This window comes from Coregonus clupeaformis, unplaced genomic scaffold (assembly GCF_020615455.1).
Source record: "Coregonus clupeaformis isolate EN_2021a unplaced genomic scaffold, ASM2061545v1 scaf0077, whole genome shotgun sequence".
In the NCBI taxonomy this organism is placed as follows: Eukaryota; Metazoa; Chordata; class Actinopteri; order Salmoniformes; family Salmonidae; genus Coregonus; species Coregonus clupeaformis.
Genome location: NW_025533532.1, coordinates 325,261 through 340,584, shown reverse-complemented (window position 1 = coordinate 340,584; position 15,324 = coordinate 325,261). Strand labels below are relative to the sequence as shown.

General features: G+C 39.6%; 2 protein-coding genes across 5 annotated transcripts; both read right to left on the bottom strand.

The window, feature by feature from the left end:
* Positions 1–662: 662 nt before the first annotated feature.
* Positions 663–6,480, bottom strand: LOC121539685 (4-galactosyl-N-acetylglucosaminide 3-alpha-L-fucosyltransferase 9-like). The gene is made up of 3 exons (XM_041848368.1): positions 6,084–6,480; positions 3,181–3,393; positions 663–2,000 (listed from the first exon to the last, which is right to left on the bottom strand). The coding sequence occupies exon 3, from the start codon at positions 1,990–1,992 to the stop codon at positions 904–906; it is 1,089 nt and encodes a 362-aa protein (XP_041704302.1). The 5' UTR covers positions 1,993–2,000; positions 3,181–3,393; positions 6,084–6,480; the 3' UTR covers positions 663–903.
* Positions 6,481–7,515: 1,035 nt separating this feature from the next.
* Positions 7,516–15,049, bottom strand: manea (mannosidase, endo-alpha). Of its 4 annotated transcripts, none has more exons than XM_041848365.1 (5): positions 14,911–15,049; positions 12,765–13,410; positions 12,544–12,653; positions 8,798–8,874; positions 7,516–8,533 (listed from the first exon to the last, which is right to left on the bottom strand). In XM_041848365.1, exons 2-5 carry the CDS (start codon positions 13,294–13,296, stop codon positions 7,900–7,902), a joined length of 1,353 nt encoding a protein of 450 aa, XP_041704299.1. In that variant the 5' UTR covers positions 13,297–13,410; positions 14,911–15,049; the 3' UTR covers positions 7,516–7,899. The 4 variants fall into 4 exon arrangements, with proteins under 4 accessions (XP_041704299.1, XP_041704298.1, XP_041704297.1 ...); XM_041848364.1 differs by having other exon boundaries at positions 14,915–15,049; XM_041848363.1 differs by having other exon boundaries at positions 14,919–15,049.
* Between the last annotated feature and the right edge of the window lie 275 nt (positions 15,050–15,324).

Genomic DNA, 15,324 nt, shown 5'->3' with positions numbered 1-15,324 from the left:
TCCTTCACGGCGTAGTGTGTTACCAATTGTTTTCTTGGTGACTATGGTCCCAGCTGCCTTGAGATCATTGACAAGATCCTCCCGTGTAGTTCTGGGCTGATTCCTCACCGTTCTCATGATCATTGCAACTCCACGAGGTGAGATCTTGCATGGAGCCCCATGCCGAGGGAGATTGACAGTTATTTTGAGTTTCTTCCATTTGCGAATAATCGCACCAACTGTTGTCACCTTCTCACCAAGCTGCTTGGCGATGGTCTTGTAGCCCATTCCAGCCTTGTGTAGGTCTACAATCTTGTCCCTGACATCCTTGGAGAGCTCTTTGGTCTTGGCCATGGTGGAGTGGAGAGTTTGGAATCTGATTGTTTGATTGCTTCTGTGGACAGGTGTCTTTTATACAGGTAACAAACTGAGATTAGGAGCACTCCCTTTAAGAGTGTGCTCCTAATCTCAGCTTGTTGCCTGTATAAAAGACACCTGGGAGCCAGAAATCTTTCTGATTGAGAGGGGGTCAAATACTTATTTCCCTCAATAAAATGCAAATCAATGTATAACATTTTTGACATGCGTTTTTCTGGATTTTGTTGTTGTTATTCTGTCTCTCACTGTTCAAATAAACATACCATTAAAATTATAGACTGATCATTTCATTGTCAGTGGGCAAACGTACAAAATCAGCAGGGGATCAAATACTTTTTTCCTCACTGTAAATACAAATACATGATTGAATGAAAATGCAATAGGCAAAGTAAGGCTGAGCAAATCTGGCTGGTAACAAAATAAAAAAAGGGAATGGCTAATTTGGGCCCTTGTAACCACTGAGAAAAACATGTTGAAGCATTGTCCATGACAGAAAATATTTTTCAAGCAATGCCTCCAACAGCAAAACAACAATTTCATGGGCCTTCAAGGCATTCCACCCCAATACCATTTATCGAGGTTATTGAATGCCTTGTACTCCTTGTGCCTTCTGAGATAATCACAAGCGAGGCATGTGTGTTCAGCCCAGAAGTATGCCTTTTTCACCTTAAAGTGCCGTCGCCAATCAAAGTACCTGAGGTACATTTCCTCATTTTTGTCCAAGAGCAGGAGATAGTCAGCCAGCTCTTTGGGAGAGGTGAAGTCATCCACATGGATAAAAGCATCCCCCTGGACAAAGTTCTCATAGTTCTGTCTTGGCGGGCCTAAAACCACAGGCACCGTCCCGACAGAGAGTGGGTTATACAGTTTCTCTGTGATGTAGTCTTTGTGAATTGAGTTCTCAAAAGCCAAGTAGAATTTACAACTGGCGATGGTAGGAAAGTAGTCTTGATCCGCAATGTACTCCCCAAAGGCTTGTCCGTAAGCGCGAACCTCAATGTGTTTGTAGAGCTCGTTGTAGTACTTCACTCGCACATGATCCGGGTTCCAGTTGCTGACAATCCAGCAGATCAACTTGCTTTTGCTCGGTGGCACGAAATCCTCATCCCCTTTGGCCGTCACGATCGACCCGTAAGGCACTTCGATATCAGCATCCTGGCGATAGTTCAGAGTTAAATTGAACAGGTGTTCGATACCGGGCAGCTGAGAGGAGTGAGACGGTGACTCTAGATTCATCCATATCCACTTTTGGAAGGAGGGACGCTGAAGGGGGGGCAAGTTGGAGAGATCAGTACAGATATCCCTGTGATGTATGACGACCCCATCTGACTTATTATATAGGTTCCGATCTGCTGTGATGAAACAGCCTTCAATGTTGAACAGAGAGCTGCAGACACCCAGGTCATAGGTCTGTCCAAAGGGCCAGAGCCAGACGAGTACAGTGGTCAGGTTTTTGTCACTCTTGGTGGAGAAGAGGTTTTTAACTCGGAGAGTGGATGCTGTTGACTCTACAGGACCTGATAGCCAGCTAGTGGACGGTTTAAAGTACATCAAAAACAGAGTCACAAAACAGCCCAGTAGAAAGGTGCCAAGTAGAAGGGGTCGTAGAATTCTGTGGAAAGGTGCAGATGGCATACTCTGTCCTATAAAGATACATAAAAAAAAAAACACAAAAAAACATTAAACTCAATAAATCAGTGAATTCCTTATTTAATCAGAGTTACTCTTTCCAATGAATAAAAGAGGAAGACAGTGCGATATCGGCTCCAATTTTGCCAAGAGGCATAATTGTTTGTAAACGGGATGTCTGTCCTTGCCTCGAACAGTATGAGAGGGCCAACAACGTTAGATAATGGCTTTTACATTCTCTTGTCACGTCCAATGAATTGTTTGGCAAACATTTTTGACGTGGCTCGTGCAGTGTGAGAAGTGTGATGAGGCGATTTGTGAACGGGCACACTAGATTAGCTCGCATCAGTTTGCCGAGTAGGCAGAGTTTGCAACTAGGGACCGATAGAATGGCTCCAAACGTGAATCTTCGCTGGGCAAGGTAAATCAAGTGCGCCTTTCGACAACCTGCAATAACCAATGGACAAACTATGGTGCAAAAGGTACAGGGCACATGAAAGTCTACTTGCTGTGAACCAAGTATGGTGATGATTTATAATACCTTCTCAGATGATTGTGAGGAGCAGCTGTCTTGCATGTCTCAAGTCCAAACTTCTCTGTGGAGAGACCACGTCCACAAATACTACTAACTGTCCTCTTTCTTAACTTGCACTTTCTTAACTTGCACCATGCCGTGCAGTTTGGTTTGAATAAAGACAGCAAGACGTTTAAGCTTTTTAAAGTACAGTGCTTCCCACTGGGCAAAAATGGGTTGCATTAACGTTGTTTCCACGTCATTTCATCAAGAATATTTCAATCTGATGACGTTGAATCAACGTGGAAAACTGATTGGATTTACAAAAAGTAATCAACGTAAGGGAATTTCGTCTTTTTTTTCACCTAACTTTTAACCTAAATCCAATGACATGGTGAAATGTTTGGTTGATTTCACATTGAATTCACATTAGTTGACATCTCAACCAAATGTAAATCAAAACTAGACATTGAACTGACGTCTGTACCCAGTGGGTTGGGCTAGTTTGCGATTGGTAAAAAAACATCTCTCCCTGGCATAAATTGCAGTCTTATCATTCTAATTTGTACTGAGAAGTACATATAATTATTCAGTCTAAAAGCTAATGTAACATTGAATCTGCATTATATCATTTTACTATGAGTTCAAAAGTATCAAATAAAAAAAGAACTATTCCACACCTGGTAGATTTGACTTTGTGCTGAAATCCAGGCAAGGAAAAAAGTCATGGAATTCTGAAGTGGCAGGTTCTACATTGGCTCAGCAATGAGATTGCTCTTCTCTGTGAAGTAGTGTTTGAATGAGGTGTCACTGCACACAGTTGGAATAAGGTCCTTAGTCATCTAGTGAATTTGGTCTGATGTTGAGTTCCCAGGTCATCTCATTGATGTCTCCTTAAGAAAAAGAGAACAAGTGAGGTTACAATAGTTTGTTAAAAGGGGGAATCTGCAGTTTTGGGGATGGAGCTGGAGAAATGTAACCACTGTCAAATTCATAGACAGAGCTATGGATGTGAGGACTGACCATGAGATCATAATTATAGTTTTAATCATGTTGAGGCTATACAGTGTTTGTTTACAATTACATTGTTTACAAACATTGGGGTAAAACAAGCTGATATTTTGGGTTCTGATGAGGTATGACAGTTGAACTAAGCTCACTAGGCATGTATAAGTTATATATTCTTCAAGAATCAATGGGTATATATCATTAATTTATAAGTACAGCAATGGATTTGGCAACTAGGTATCCTAGCTTTAAAGGGACAATCTGTGACTGCTACAAATACAAGCTTGTTTTTGTAGCAATAGCAGATTGCCCCTTTAAAGCTAGAATATTTAGTTGCTACATCCATTTTTGGACATATAAATTAATTATATATACTCATTGATTCTTGAAGAATATATAACTTATACACGCCTCATGAGAATAGTTAAACTGTCATACCCCATCAGAACCTAAAATATAAGCTTGTTTACACCAATGTTTGTAAACAATGTAACTGTAAAAAAAAAACACTGTATCGCCTCAAAACATGGTTAAAACTAAAACAATTATATCATGGATGGTCACGAATTTGAGAGTGGTTACATTTCTCCAGGCCCAGCCCTCAGCTTTTTATCAAAACAGAGGCGGGGTATCTGCTTTGTTGTTGTTTCAATTAAGGATTCTAGCTTTAAAAGACAATATCAACAAATCAGGGTAGACTTGCACCACTGGAATAACTTGGTGATATTACTTTACATGTTTGACTGGCCTGATACTGAACTTGATTAATCTCAGTGTTAACCCATTGAGTTAAAGCCTAGGCCCAAGGTATAAGTTCTGGGAGCTAACACAATTCTTCAGGTCTTAGGCAAGAATACTCATCACACATGCATACTGATAGTTCAATTAAGCACCTACTCCTCCACTACACATTAATCAAATCACTGTCAGAAAAATACAGTATTCATATATCCATGTGACATGTCAAACACATCAATAACATGCATATGAGAATGCTGCCATCTTAAGGCTGAGCGTGAACACATAATGCTCCAAGCTCTTGTAAGCTGAACACACACCTGTGACCTGCATGTTGCATAAGCAAAGCAATAAGCAAATCAAACAATGCCTGTGTAGAATTAGACTGCTCTTTTCATGTATTCCATATTTTCTTGAAACAGTTATAAATCAATTATTCTGGTTAAACCAGTAATTTTCCAATTTCCAGAGTCTTTAACAATTTTCTACCGAATTGCCTTATGGCAGCACTTTATTTTCTATACAGACAGGCATTTGTGACTGAGCAGTGGTTAAGAGAGCTATGTTCATCAGCCATTAATGGACTAGGGCAGACAAATGCACCTCCTTTTAAAAGCTTACAGTATCAATGCATTTCCATGTACACCAAATCCTCTTACATGACAGGAATACACTTTCTGTAAGTATTAGAGTGATAAGCTATGTGCTTAAAGGCTGCAAATGTATTAAATTGTTTTTAAGGGGAAGCTATAGTATGCAAAATAGGACTGAATATCAATGATAATGATAAAGATTGAATGGAAGTGGACAAATAGACTGTGAGGGTGAGACATTTAGAATAATAGTTATTCATTCACAGGTGGCAAAGTTAGGTCTCCATGGTGATCAAAACTAAAGTCAAATAAATAAATGATATAGAGAAATGGATAAGGCTCATTGCGCTTATTTTCATTTGGTAAATGTATAAGTTTATGCAGAAATACAATACTTTTTTCAAAATAGTATGACAACAGTGAAATATTTTTTACAATTAAAAAGATGTCTAACCTTACACTGTGCTCATTTAGATTTAAAAATAAATTGTAGCGTGACCAGGATTGTCAAATGCATTGTGATGTATTTGGGACACTGATGGAGCACTGCATGTGTAGTAATCGAACTATGCTACGGGGGGATGCAATGGTCTTGTGTAGGCTATTGGCTTTATCCGAGGGCGGAATAAAACAGGTCCATTTGCAGGCTGGCTATTAGAATAATTTTCCTAACCATTTCTCGTTTGGTTTGGCTACACTGGCGAAAGGTTGATACCAGCAGTATCCAAAGTGAGAATGAATTTTCAGCAGGTGCAACTGAAGGTCATTTAAAAACCTGATGTAGCCTAAACACACTTACAATGAGTGTCATTCCTCATTATGCAGCATTGTAGTTGGTGTGTTTAAAAGAAAACCTATTGGTAAAATGTAGCCTTATATTATTGTAGCCCTATTCTCTCTGGTTAACAAACGCCCTTTTACGCACCAACACAGCTTCATATCATGTTGGCCATATATAAGCATCTGAGAACACTGACAGGCGTGTAAACATAGGCTACTCATTATCGTCATTCATAAGGGGCAAATCATCAAGAAAAATGCCTATAACGTCAATGACCTTAATACAAATGTGTAATTTTCTTAATGCATCCTTTTAAGCAAAAATGTTGACTTGAATGATGAGATATACGCATTTCGTTTAGAATCTTTTTGATGTTTTATTTATAATTAGCTAGCACAGCTTGGCTTGCGAAACCAGGTACCACTGCTTTGACATGGTGCAGAGAAAAATCAATTGTACTCACCATCTCGACAAGCATGTATTAAAATATGCATATCTTCCCATTGCTTTGCCGGGTCGTTCCTTCATACATACCGTCCTACATGCCGAAAACGTTAAGGATGCAAATAAATATTAGCGCTGATGGCAATATTTGCAGGAATTGGCCAGGATTCATAGGAGCCGAAACCCATATCGTTTCTGCGATCTTGCAATGGAGGGAGGCTATATACAATTCCACTCCAATGCGACCTAAATGCCAAGGTTACCAGAATTCGAAAATGACTGTTATTCTAAATTCACTAAATTTGAACAAATGCATCGTTTCGTTAAATATAAGGACGCCATGTAAGGCATGTGATACGATGTGGAATAATTCCTCACTGGCTGCCCATGCGCTACCTTCCTTGCCCTTATTTACCGACAATGCAGATATAGGCTGAAAGTGTATTCGTGAAACCGAATGTAGGTAGCCTAGCAGAGATTCTATCAGTTGGGCATGCGTTCCAAAAATTATTGATTAAATGTAATGTGATTCATACGTTACCAATCTTTGCATTAGGAATGCATGTGCAATATTGACCCTGCTCATACACAATTATTTGTTCGCAGGTACGTGGTTTTCCAAGTAAATCTTCAAAATTACAATTAGCCTACAACATAGGCATAGCCTATTTATAAACCCATATTCATAAAATTGACAAGATTCATGCTTTATTAAAGTTTATTTGGTAGCCTATTTGAATAATCCCCAATCTAAATTGTTTTGGCGATACAGTAGCCTACAGTGCGAATCACCAGAGATGATGTTGAGGCACCAGAGATGATGTTGAAACGTATCCCAGGTTGATAATTTTAATATGACAATGTTTTCCCCTTTTGTTAAATGTCCTATATTTAAAGAAAGAAGGAAGGAGAACCCAGAAATAACACATCACATAAGAGTAGCATAGATGTTCTCAATGTTTATTTTAATTAAGGATGTATATATTCATAGATATACATAGACTCGTGCATTATGGTTTACAATTAACATAAACTTAAGCTGCTTAGTCATTGGTATGTACAGTGCCTTCATAAAGTATTCACACCCCTTGATTTTTTCCACATTTTGTTGTGTTACAGCCTGAATTTAAAATGGATTATATAGATATGTTGTCACTGGCCTACACAATACCCATAGTGTAATTATGTTTTTTGAATTTGAATTTTAAATTTATTTAAAAAGAAAAGCTGAAATGTCAAGTGAATAAGTATTCAACCCCTTTGTTATGGCAAGCCTAAATAAGTTCAGGAGTAAAAATGTGATTAACAAGTCACATAATAAGTTGCATGGACTCACTCTGTGTGCAATAATAGTGTTTAACATACTTGTACCCCACACATATCATTATCTTAAGGTCCCTCAGTCGAGCAGTGAATTTCAAACACAGATTCAACCACAAACACCAGTGAGGTTTTCCAATGCCTCACAAAGAAGGACGCCTATTGGTAGATGGGTACGAATAAAAAAGCAGACAGTATATACAGTAGTGCAATGAAGTAGGAACTGTCACATTGTGGTGGGTCGCACAGAATTCAGACCCTCCATTGAAAGTGCTTTTTAGTCCAGGAAGGGGTTTAATCTGGGTAGCCCCTACCTGTAACTGCCCAAATATAATTTAAGTAAACAGTTACCACACAATTCTATACACAATACAAGGCTTCCCTTTCATATTGTTACCACACAGGATCAAAAGTGAATATAGGTTTCTGTCACATGCACTATTGTTGTCAAATTCTATAATCTATATTGTGTATGTCAATTTCTGATCAGATTTAATGTTAGGCACTTTTTTGGATCATTCTGGCCATCTCTTCCTTTCATTGCTAAATATTGCTGCCCATTTGCGAGTTATCTCTAAATAGACAACAGGCTTGTGTGGTAAGTAGTCTAGGTACATAGTCTGGCTTGTTTTTGGAATTGCCATCTCAATCTGGGTTCCCTCATGCCATTCATTAAATGACGTTATAGATATAATATCAGCACTTGCTTCTAGGGCTGCACTCAGGGCCATTTCATAGTACTTCCCGTTAATGCGGTTGCGTGTATTCTGGAAATTCCAAGGCCTAATACTGGTGTCAATATAACCTGGCCCCACACTCGGAATGAACAACAGGTTGTTGTCGTCACAGAATGTTTTAATGGACTCCCAATTGCGGTGAGTGGAGCCATAGGAAAACCCATTAGTGGCAAAGTAAGTGTAGACTCCGTCGAAACCTGCCGTGACGATATCCCTCTTGTGTTTATCTTCAACAAGGAGGGCTATGAAGATGCCATCATAGGGAGTATCTCTAATGCTACTGCTTTCGGTGTGTTTCAGGAGTTTTGCCCACTGTTCTGAGTTGAGTAGATAGGAATCGTAGACGTAGAATAGAGGAAGAAATTTGCCAGTGTTTGTTCTATGCCTGTAGAATGCAGGGTGCTCACCATATCTTTAGATAGAATGACAAGATTACAAATTAAGTACCATTTTACAAATAGAGTCTACTTACAAAGATGGGCTGTTCAATCACATACAAATCCATAAAGCTGAGGTAGTATTTTAAACATTGCCAATATAAGGTATTACTGAACAAATGAATGAGTTAAGCTGGGGTAAAACCTATGTTGAATAGTAATAGAAGTGGAACTCCATTGATACTGACAAGGCTAAAAGCCAATCAGAAATATAAAATAAGGAATGGTGTAATACTTACTTCTCTATGATGTACTTGACATTGTTAAACATACTTGTTTCATCTCTTCCTTTGTATGGTTCAATGTGAAAAGCAACCTGTGTAGTAAACAAAAATCAACAGTAATATGGAAAAAATAAGCATTGGATTTGAGAACTGAAAATTGTTGGTCAAAGAATAAAAGTATTCACACCCTTGATAAAGATAAGCAAAAATGACTGTATAAAATAAATAATTCAAATACTGAGCTATATTGTATGCTAAATTTTTTTTTGAAATTATTTTGAATTCATACTAAAACAATTGCTCAGAGAAAATAGATTTAGTTTAACAAGTAATCATTTATTTTCTCAAAAATGTAGGTCTAAATGATTGACACCCCTGTTTTCAATACCTCACCTAGCAAGGATAACGGCACTGAGCCTTTTTCTAAAATGTTTTAGGAGTTAAAAAACACATGGGGGGGGGATCTTAGACAATTCCTCCCCACAGAATCCTTCCAGATCCATGATATCCTTTGTCTGTGCTTATGGAGTGCCCTCTTCAATTCAAACCATAGGTTTTCAAAGGGGTTCATGTCCGGAGACTGAGATGGCCATTGCAAAATGTTGATTTTGTGGCCAATTAACAATTTCTTTGTGGATTTTGATGTGTGCGTGGGATATTGTCTTGCTGGAAGATCCACTTGTGGCCAAGTATCAGCCCCCTGGCAGAGGCAACCAGGTTTTTGGCTAAAATATCCTGGTACTGGGTAAAGTTCATGATTCCTCTAACAAGGGCCCCAGGACCAGTGGAAGCAAAATAACCCCATTTATATGTATTTTTTATTTTGACAGGGAAGACATATTGAGACCTAGGTCTCTTTTCCAGATGCGCCCTGTATAATACAATATTAAATACACATGAAAACACAAAATATATATATTAAAATAAAAAAACACAGTCATCCTAAGCACAAATACAACATCACAAATCACTCAGAAAAACAGTTACATTCCTCCACAGATAAATCCCCAATCAATACTTTAAATTGCCCGAACAGCACCAGAACATCAAATGTATTTAGAATTTTGTTCCAGCAATACGGTGCATTAAAACTAAAAGTACATTTAACTAGCTCTGTGGAGACACTAGGAACCTCAAGAGTTAACCAATCCTGTGAACAGGTTAGTCAACTCAGGTGATCCAACACCAAGCAAAATAGCCCCATAACGTCAAAGATCCACCACCATATTTTAAAGTAGGTATGGGGGTTATTTTCTGCTCATGCATTCTCATTGACACCAAAGAGCTGTATTTTCATGTCATCCAACAAATTTAAACACCTGGAGTTTGCTAAACTGCATTGGTATTTGCCACTTGGATTGGAACCGGTGCTTTGGTCAGATGACATGAAAATAGAGCTCTTCGGGCACGCACACCAGTGGTGGGTTTGGCATCGAAATGAGAATGCATGAGCAGAAAATAAGCCCATAGCTACTGTAAAATATGGTGGTGGATCTTTGATGTTATGGGGCTATTTTGCTTCCACTGGTCCGGTGGCACTTGTTAAGGTCAACGGCATCATGATCTTCAACCAGTACCAGGATATTTTAGCCCAAAACCTGATTGCCTCTGCCATGTGGCTGAAACTGTCCACAGGTGGATCCTCCAGCATGACAATAACCCCAAGCACACATAAAACAATTCACAAAGAAATTGTTAATTGGCCACAAAATCAGAATTTTGCAATAGCCATCACAGTCTCTGAACTTGAACCCCTGTGGTTTGAATTGAAGAGGACAGGATCTGGAAGGATTCTGTATGGAGGAATGGTCTAAGAGCCCTCTCAATGTGTTCTCCAACTCATAAAACATTTTCTAAATAGGCTCAGTGCCATTATCCTCGCAAGGTGAGGTATTGAAAACAGGGGTGTCAATAATTTTTACCCCTATCTTGTTGAGATTTTTTTATTTTATTTCCTCTAATCTCTTTCTCTAAGCAATTGTATTAGTACAAAATAGAATATCCCCATTTCTTTCAGCATACAATATACAGTCGGGAGAACAAGTATTTGATACACTGCAGATTTTGCAGGTTTTCCTACTTACAAAGCATGTAGAGGTCTGTAATTTTTATCATAGGTACACTTCAACTGTGAGAGACGGAATCTAAAACAAAAATCCAGAAAATCACATTGTATGATTTGTAAGTAATTAATTTGCATTTTATTGCATGACATAAGTATTTGATACATCAGAAAAGCAGAACTTAATATTTGGTACAGAAACCTTTGTTTGCAATTACAGAGATCATACGTTTCCTGTAGGTCTTGACCAGGTTTGCACACACTGCAGCAGGGATTTTGGCCCACTCCACCATACAGACCTTCTCCAGATCCTTCAGGTTTCGGGGCAGTCGCTGGGCAATACGGACTTTCAGCTCCCTCCAAAGATTTTCTATTGGGTTCAGGTCTGGAGACTGGCTAGGCCCCTCCAGGACCTTGAAATGCTTCTTAAGGAGCCACTCCTTAGTTGCCCTGGCTGTGTGTTTCGGGTCGTTGTCATGCTGGAAGACCCAGCCACGACCCATCTTCAATGCTCTTACTGAGGGAAGGAGGTTGTTGGCCAAGATCTCGCGATACATGGCCCCATCCATCCTCCCCTCAATACGGTGCAGTCGTCCTGTCCCCTTTGCAGAAAAGCATCCCCAAAGAATGATGTTTCCACCTCCATGCTTCACAGTTGGGATGGTGTTCTTGGGGTTGTACTCATCCTTCTTCTTCCTCCAAACACGGCGAGTGGAGTTTAGACCAAAAAGCTCTATTTTTGTCTCATCAGACCACATGACCTTCTCCCATTCCTCCTCTGGATCATCCAGATGGTCATTGGCAAACTTCAGACGGGCCTGGACATGCTCTGGCTTGAGCAGGGGGACCTTGCGTGCGCTGCAGGATTTTAATCCATGATGGCGTAGTGTGTTACTAATGGTTTTCTTTGAGACTGTGGTCCCAGCTCTCTTCAGGTCATTGACCAGGTCCTGCCGTGTAGTTCTGGGCTGATCCTTCACCTTCCTCATGATCATTGATGCCCCACAAGGTGAGATCTTGCATGGAGCCCCAGACCGAGGGTGATTGACCGTCATCTTGAACTTCTTCCATTTTCTAATAATTGCGCCAACAGTTGTTGCCTTCTCACCAAGCTGCTTGCCTATTGTCCTGTAGCCCATCCCTGCCTTGTGCAGGTCTACAATTTTATCCCTGATGTCCTTACACAGCTCTCTGGTCTTGGCCATTGTGGAGAGGTTGGAGTCTGTTTGATTGAGTGTGTGGACAGGTGTCTTTTATACAGGTAACGAGTTCAAACAGGTGCAGTTAATACAGGTAATGAGTGGAGAACAGGAGGGCTTCTTAAAGAAAAACTAACAGGTCTGTGAGAGCCGGAATTCTTACTGGTTGGTAGGTGATCAAATACTTATGTCATGCAATAAAATGCAAATTAATTACTTAAACATCATACAATGTGATTTTCTGGATTTTTGTTTTAGATTCTGTCTCTCACAGTTGAAGTGTACCTATGATAAAAAATTACAGACCTCTACATGCTTTGTAAGTAGGAAAACCTGCAAAATCGGCAGTGTATCAAATACTTGTTGTCCCCACTGTAGCTCAGTATTTGAAGTATTTATTTTGTACAGTCATTTCTGCGCATCTTTTAAAGGGTGCCAAGAATTTCGAACCCCACTGTATATGAGCCATGCTTGCTCTTTTGCATGATCATCATACACACCTTTACATGATATGTATGCGCCAACTCCAGTATCAAAGGCACAATGTCATCTGTTGGCTCACCGTTTTCATCCTTCATGCCAGGTGGATACCAGGAAACAGCAAGAACACCTAGAAATGCAGACTGAGTTATTCAACTGATGATGAATGACATGGCAAACATGGGTCTTACCTTAGCAGAAAAATACAAAATTAATTGTATTACCAACATCAGAGCCGTACCAATAGCTGCTGCTCGCAGTTGCTTCATGTGAGCTTCAATAACAGAGGGGTCCCTGGAACTATAAGCTCCCAAAGCAGGATAGAAGTTGGCCCCAATGTCATCTGGTGGGCTGTGTCTCCCTCTTGGGTATCCTGCTGCCACCTTTGAATCCCAGTGTGGCAGAAGAGGGTGGTCCCAGTGAATGTACTTTCCATCAAACTGTGTGTTGCCATACCACGTGTAGTAAAAGGCATGAATGTTGTAGTTTGGAGCAGGGAATTGCCTGAGGGCAGCCTCTATGTTCTTGACCCTCTCGGAGTGTGTGTCATTCGTTTTGGTCAGTGCTGCTTCAGTGACGACACTGTCAATGTTACTAAGCATTTGAATGTCATTTTTTCCAGGTCCCTTGAAATTAGGCAACAATTCAAGATCAAAGCGTCTTCCAAATGGAGAATATTCTGGTGTAAAGGACTTTAAAACAACTGTTACTATGAATACGAGCAACACCAAACCAATAAATGTGGAGCAAGATTTTCGTCTAAACCTTGCCATTCTTCAGTTAATGCTTGTTGTGATCCACTGTCCATTCTTGTGAGAACTGTTAACGTTAGAGGTTTTTGGGCTTATTGTTGTCAATGAAAATTGGCTGCTGGATGTTGGTTCATTCTACGAATTGAAATACAGAAGAAAAAAAACAGGTTGACTACTTATCCATTCATGATAGGGCAGGAATAGCCTACCGATAACTGAAATGCAAGTGACAGAATAGGGACAGTGCTCCCCCAAAAAGAGTGAGGATAATTTCTAAAATTAAGAAGTTTATATTCGACCAGCAGAAAATGAATGGCGACGGACAGCGGTACACTAACCCAATGTTAACTTTTATGCCTTTCCCTAACTCTCACTGAAACTATACCTAACTATAACTTTCATTAATTTAGACCCCTATGCCTACACTTAAACAATTTTTCTGCCGGTTAAATATCCACTTCCTAGTGTCAAAATTAGTAGGCCTATCATCACCCCGCCACTTGTTTTGGTATACAGCTGAGGAATATTGCTAGGGAAATTCAACCCCACCAAAATGCACCGACAGTGCTCTAGATGCAAGGACTGACTGTCCATGAGATCCAAAAGTTAACTACATTTTGACGATATTTACATTTGAGGCATTTAGCAGTCACTCTTATCCAGAGCGATTTACAGGAGCAATTAGGTTTAAGTGCCTTGCTCAAGGGCACATTGACATATTTTTCAGACTTTCTTATCCAGAGCGATTTACAGGAGAAAATTGGATTAAGTGCCTTGCTCAAGGGCCATTCTTGCTCATCGACAGATTTTTCAGACACTAGCAGATGCTCTTATCCAGAGCGATTTACAGGAGCAATTAGGATTAAGTACCTTGCTCAAGGGCACATCGAGAGATTTTTCATCTAGTCGGTTTGGGGAATCGAACCAGCGACCTTTCAGTTACTGGCCAAACGCTCTTAACCGCTAGGCTACCTGCCGCCCCGTTTGTTTACATTCTTGTTGCTTGTAAACAAGCAAGAAATAAAATCGTATATTTTGGGTTATGTTGAAGACAGAAAGTTGTACTAAGATCGTGAGACATACTTATATCCTTCAAGAAGCAATGGGTAGCCTAAATATCAAGAACTAAATAAACATTGCAGCTTCCCAATTCCAGACACTATACGTGCAATATATTCTTACAGTTTGATAGTTTCTTATTGTTTTCAATTGTATGTCTAGTGATATGCCGGGAAAACAATATTGCAATGTGAAAGTATTTTGTTATGATTATCGCCTAATAGTTACATTGTTACAACAACCAACATTTCAGTGCGCTATGCGGAAGTCCTATTTTGAAATGAGACTACGGAATGTTATTACAAGAGGCAGATTACTCAGTAAGAAACACATTTGCCATAAAGTCGAAATTAATCTATATTCTTGCAAAATACGACAATTCAACAATCAAGGTTAACATTACCTTGCTGCATTTGCTTGCTGTTGTCCTCTCCGGACATTGCTGCTGTGAACTTTAGACTGGACAGGACAGCAGAAATCCGAATTAGCTACATAGCCTATTATCTATTTTGTCCGAAGCATACTGAAATGTTGGTTTCACTGAATTAGACAGTAGGTCACAGGCTACATACCTACCTACCTACCATATGCCGATACGCAGGACAATCTACTTGTGAAAGATTGTTTTCAAATTGACGCTATTCATTGCTCCTGTTCAAGATCGTTCATAGCATTCCTTTAACATTGTGTGTGTTTGTGACATGTAATGAACGGGTTTAACTCACGTGCTGCGTAGGTAGGCAGCGTATAGATCTACAAGTAATCTTACCTAATGCCAAAGCACTCTATGATCCATCTATGTTATTGAAGATTTGTGAATCTGCGCTGCGCCCAAGCTAAGAAAAAGTGAACAAGAAGATGAAAAACAGCAGTCAGGGGTGCAGTCCCAAAGCATGTCGCCCTCAGTCTTTCAGGAAGACGTATTACATTAAACCAGCCAGCAAAATATTGGTTATAAATAATGATTTTCTTGTGCATAGTTTATTTATG

Coding starts and splice junctions, on each gene's coding strand:
- LOC121539685 (XM_041848368.1), bottom strand. CDS start 1,992: ATGCCATCTGCACCTTTCCACAGAATTCTACGACCCCTTCTACTTGGC.
- manea (XM_041848365.1), bottom strand. CDS start 13,296: ATGGCAAGGTTTAGACGAAAATCTTGCTCCACATTTATTGGTTTGGTG. Junction 8,875..12,543: donor CGCATACATATCATGTAAAG/GTGTGTATGATG, acceptor TTTACTACACAG/GTTGCTTTTCACATTGAACC. Junction 8,534..8,797: donor GTCAAGTACATCATAGAGAA/GTAAGTATTACA, acceptor TTCTATCTAAAG/ATATGGTGAGCACCCTGCAT.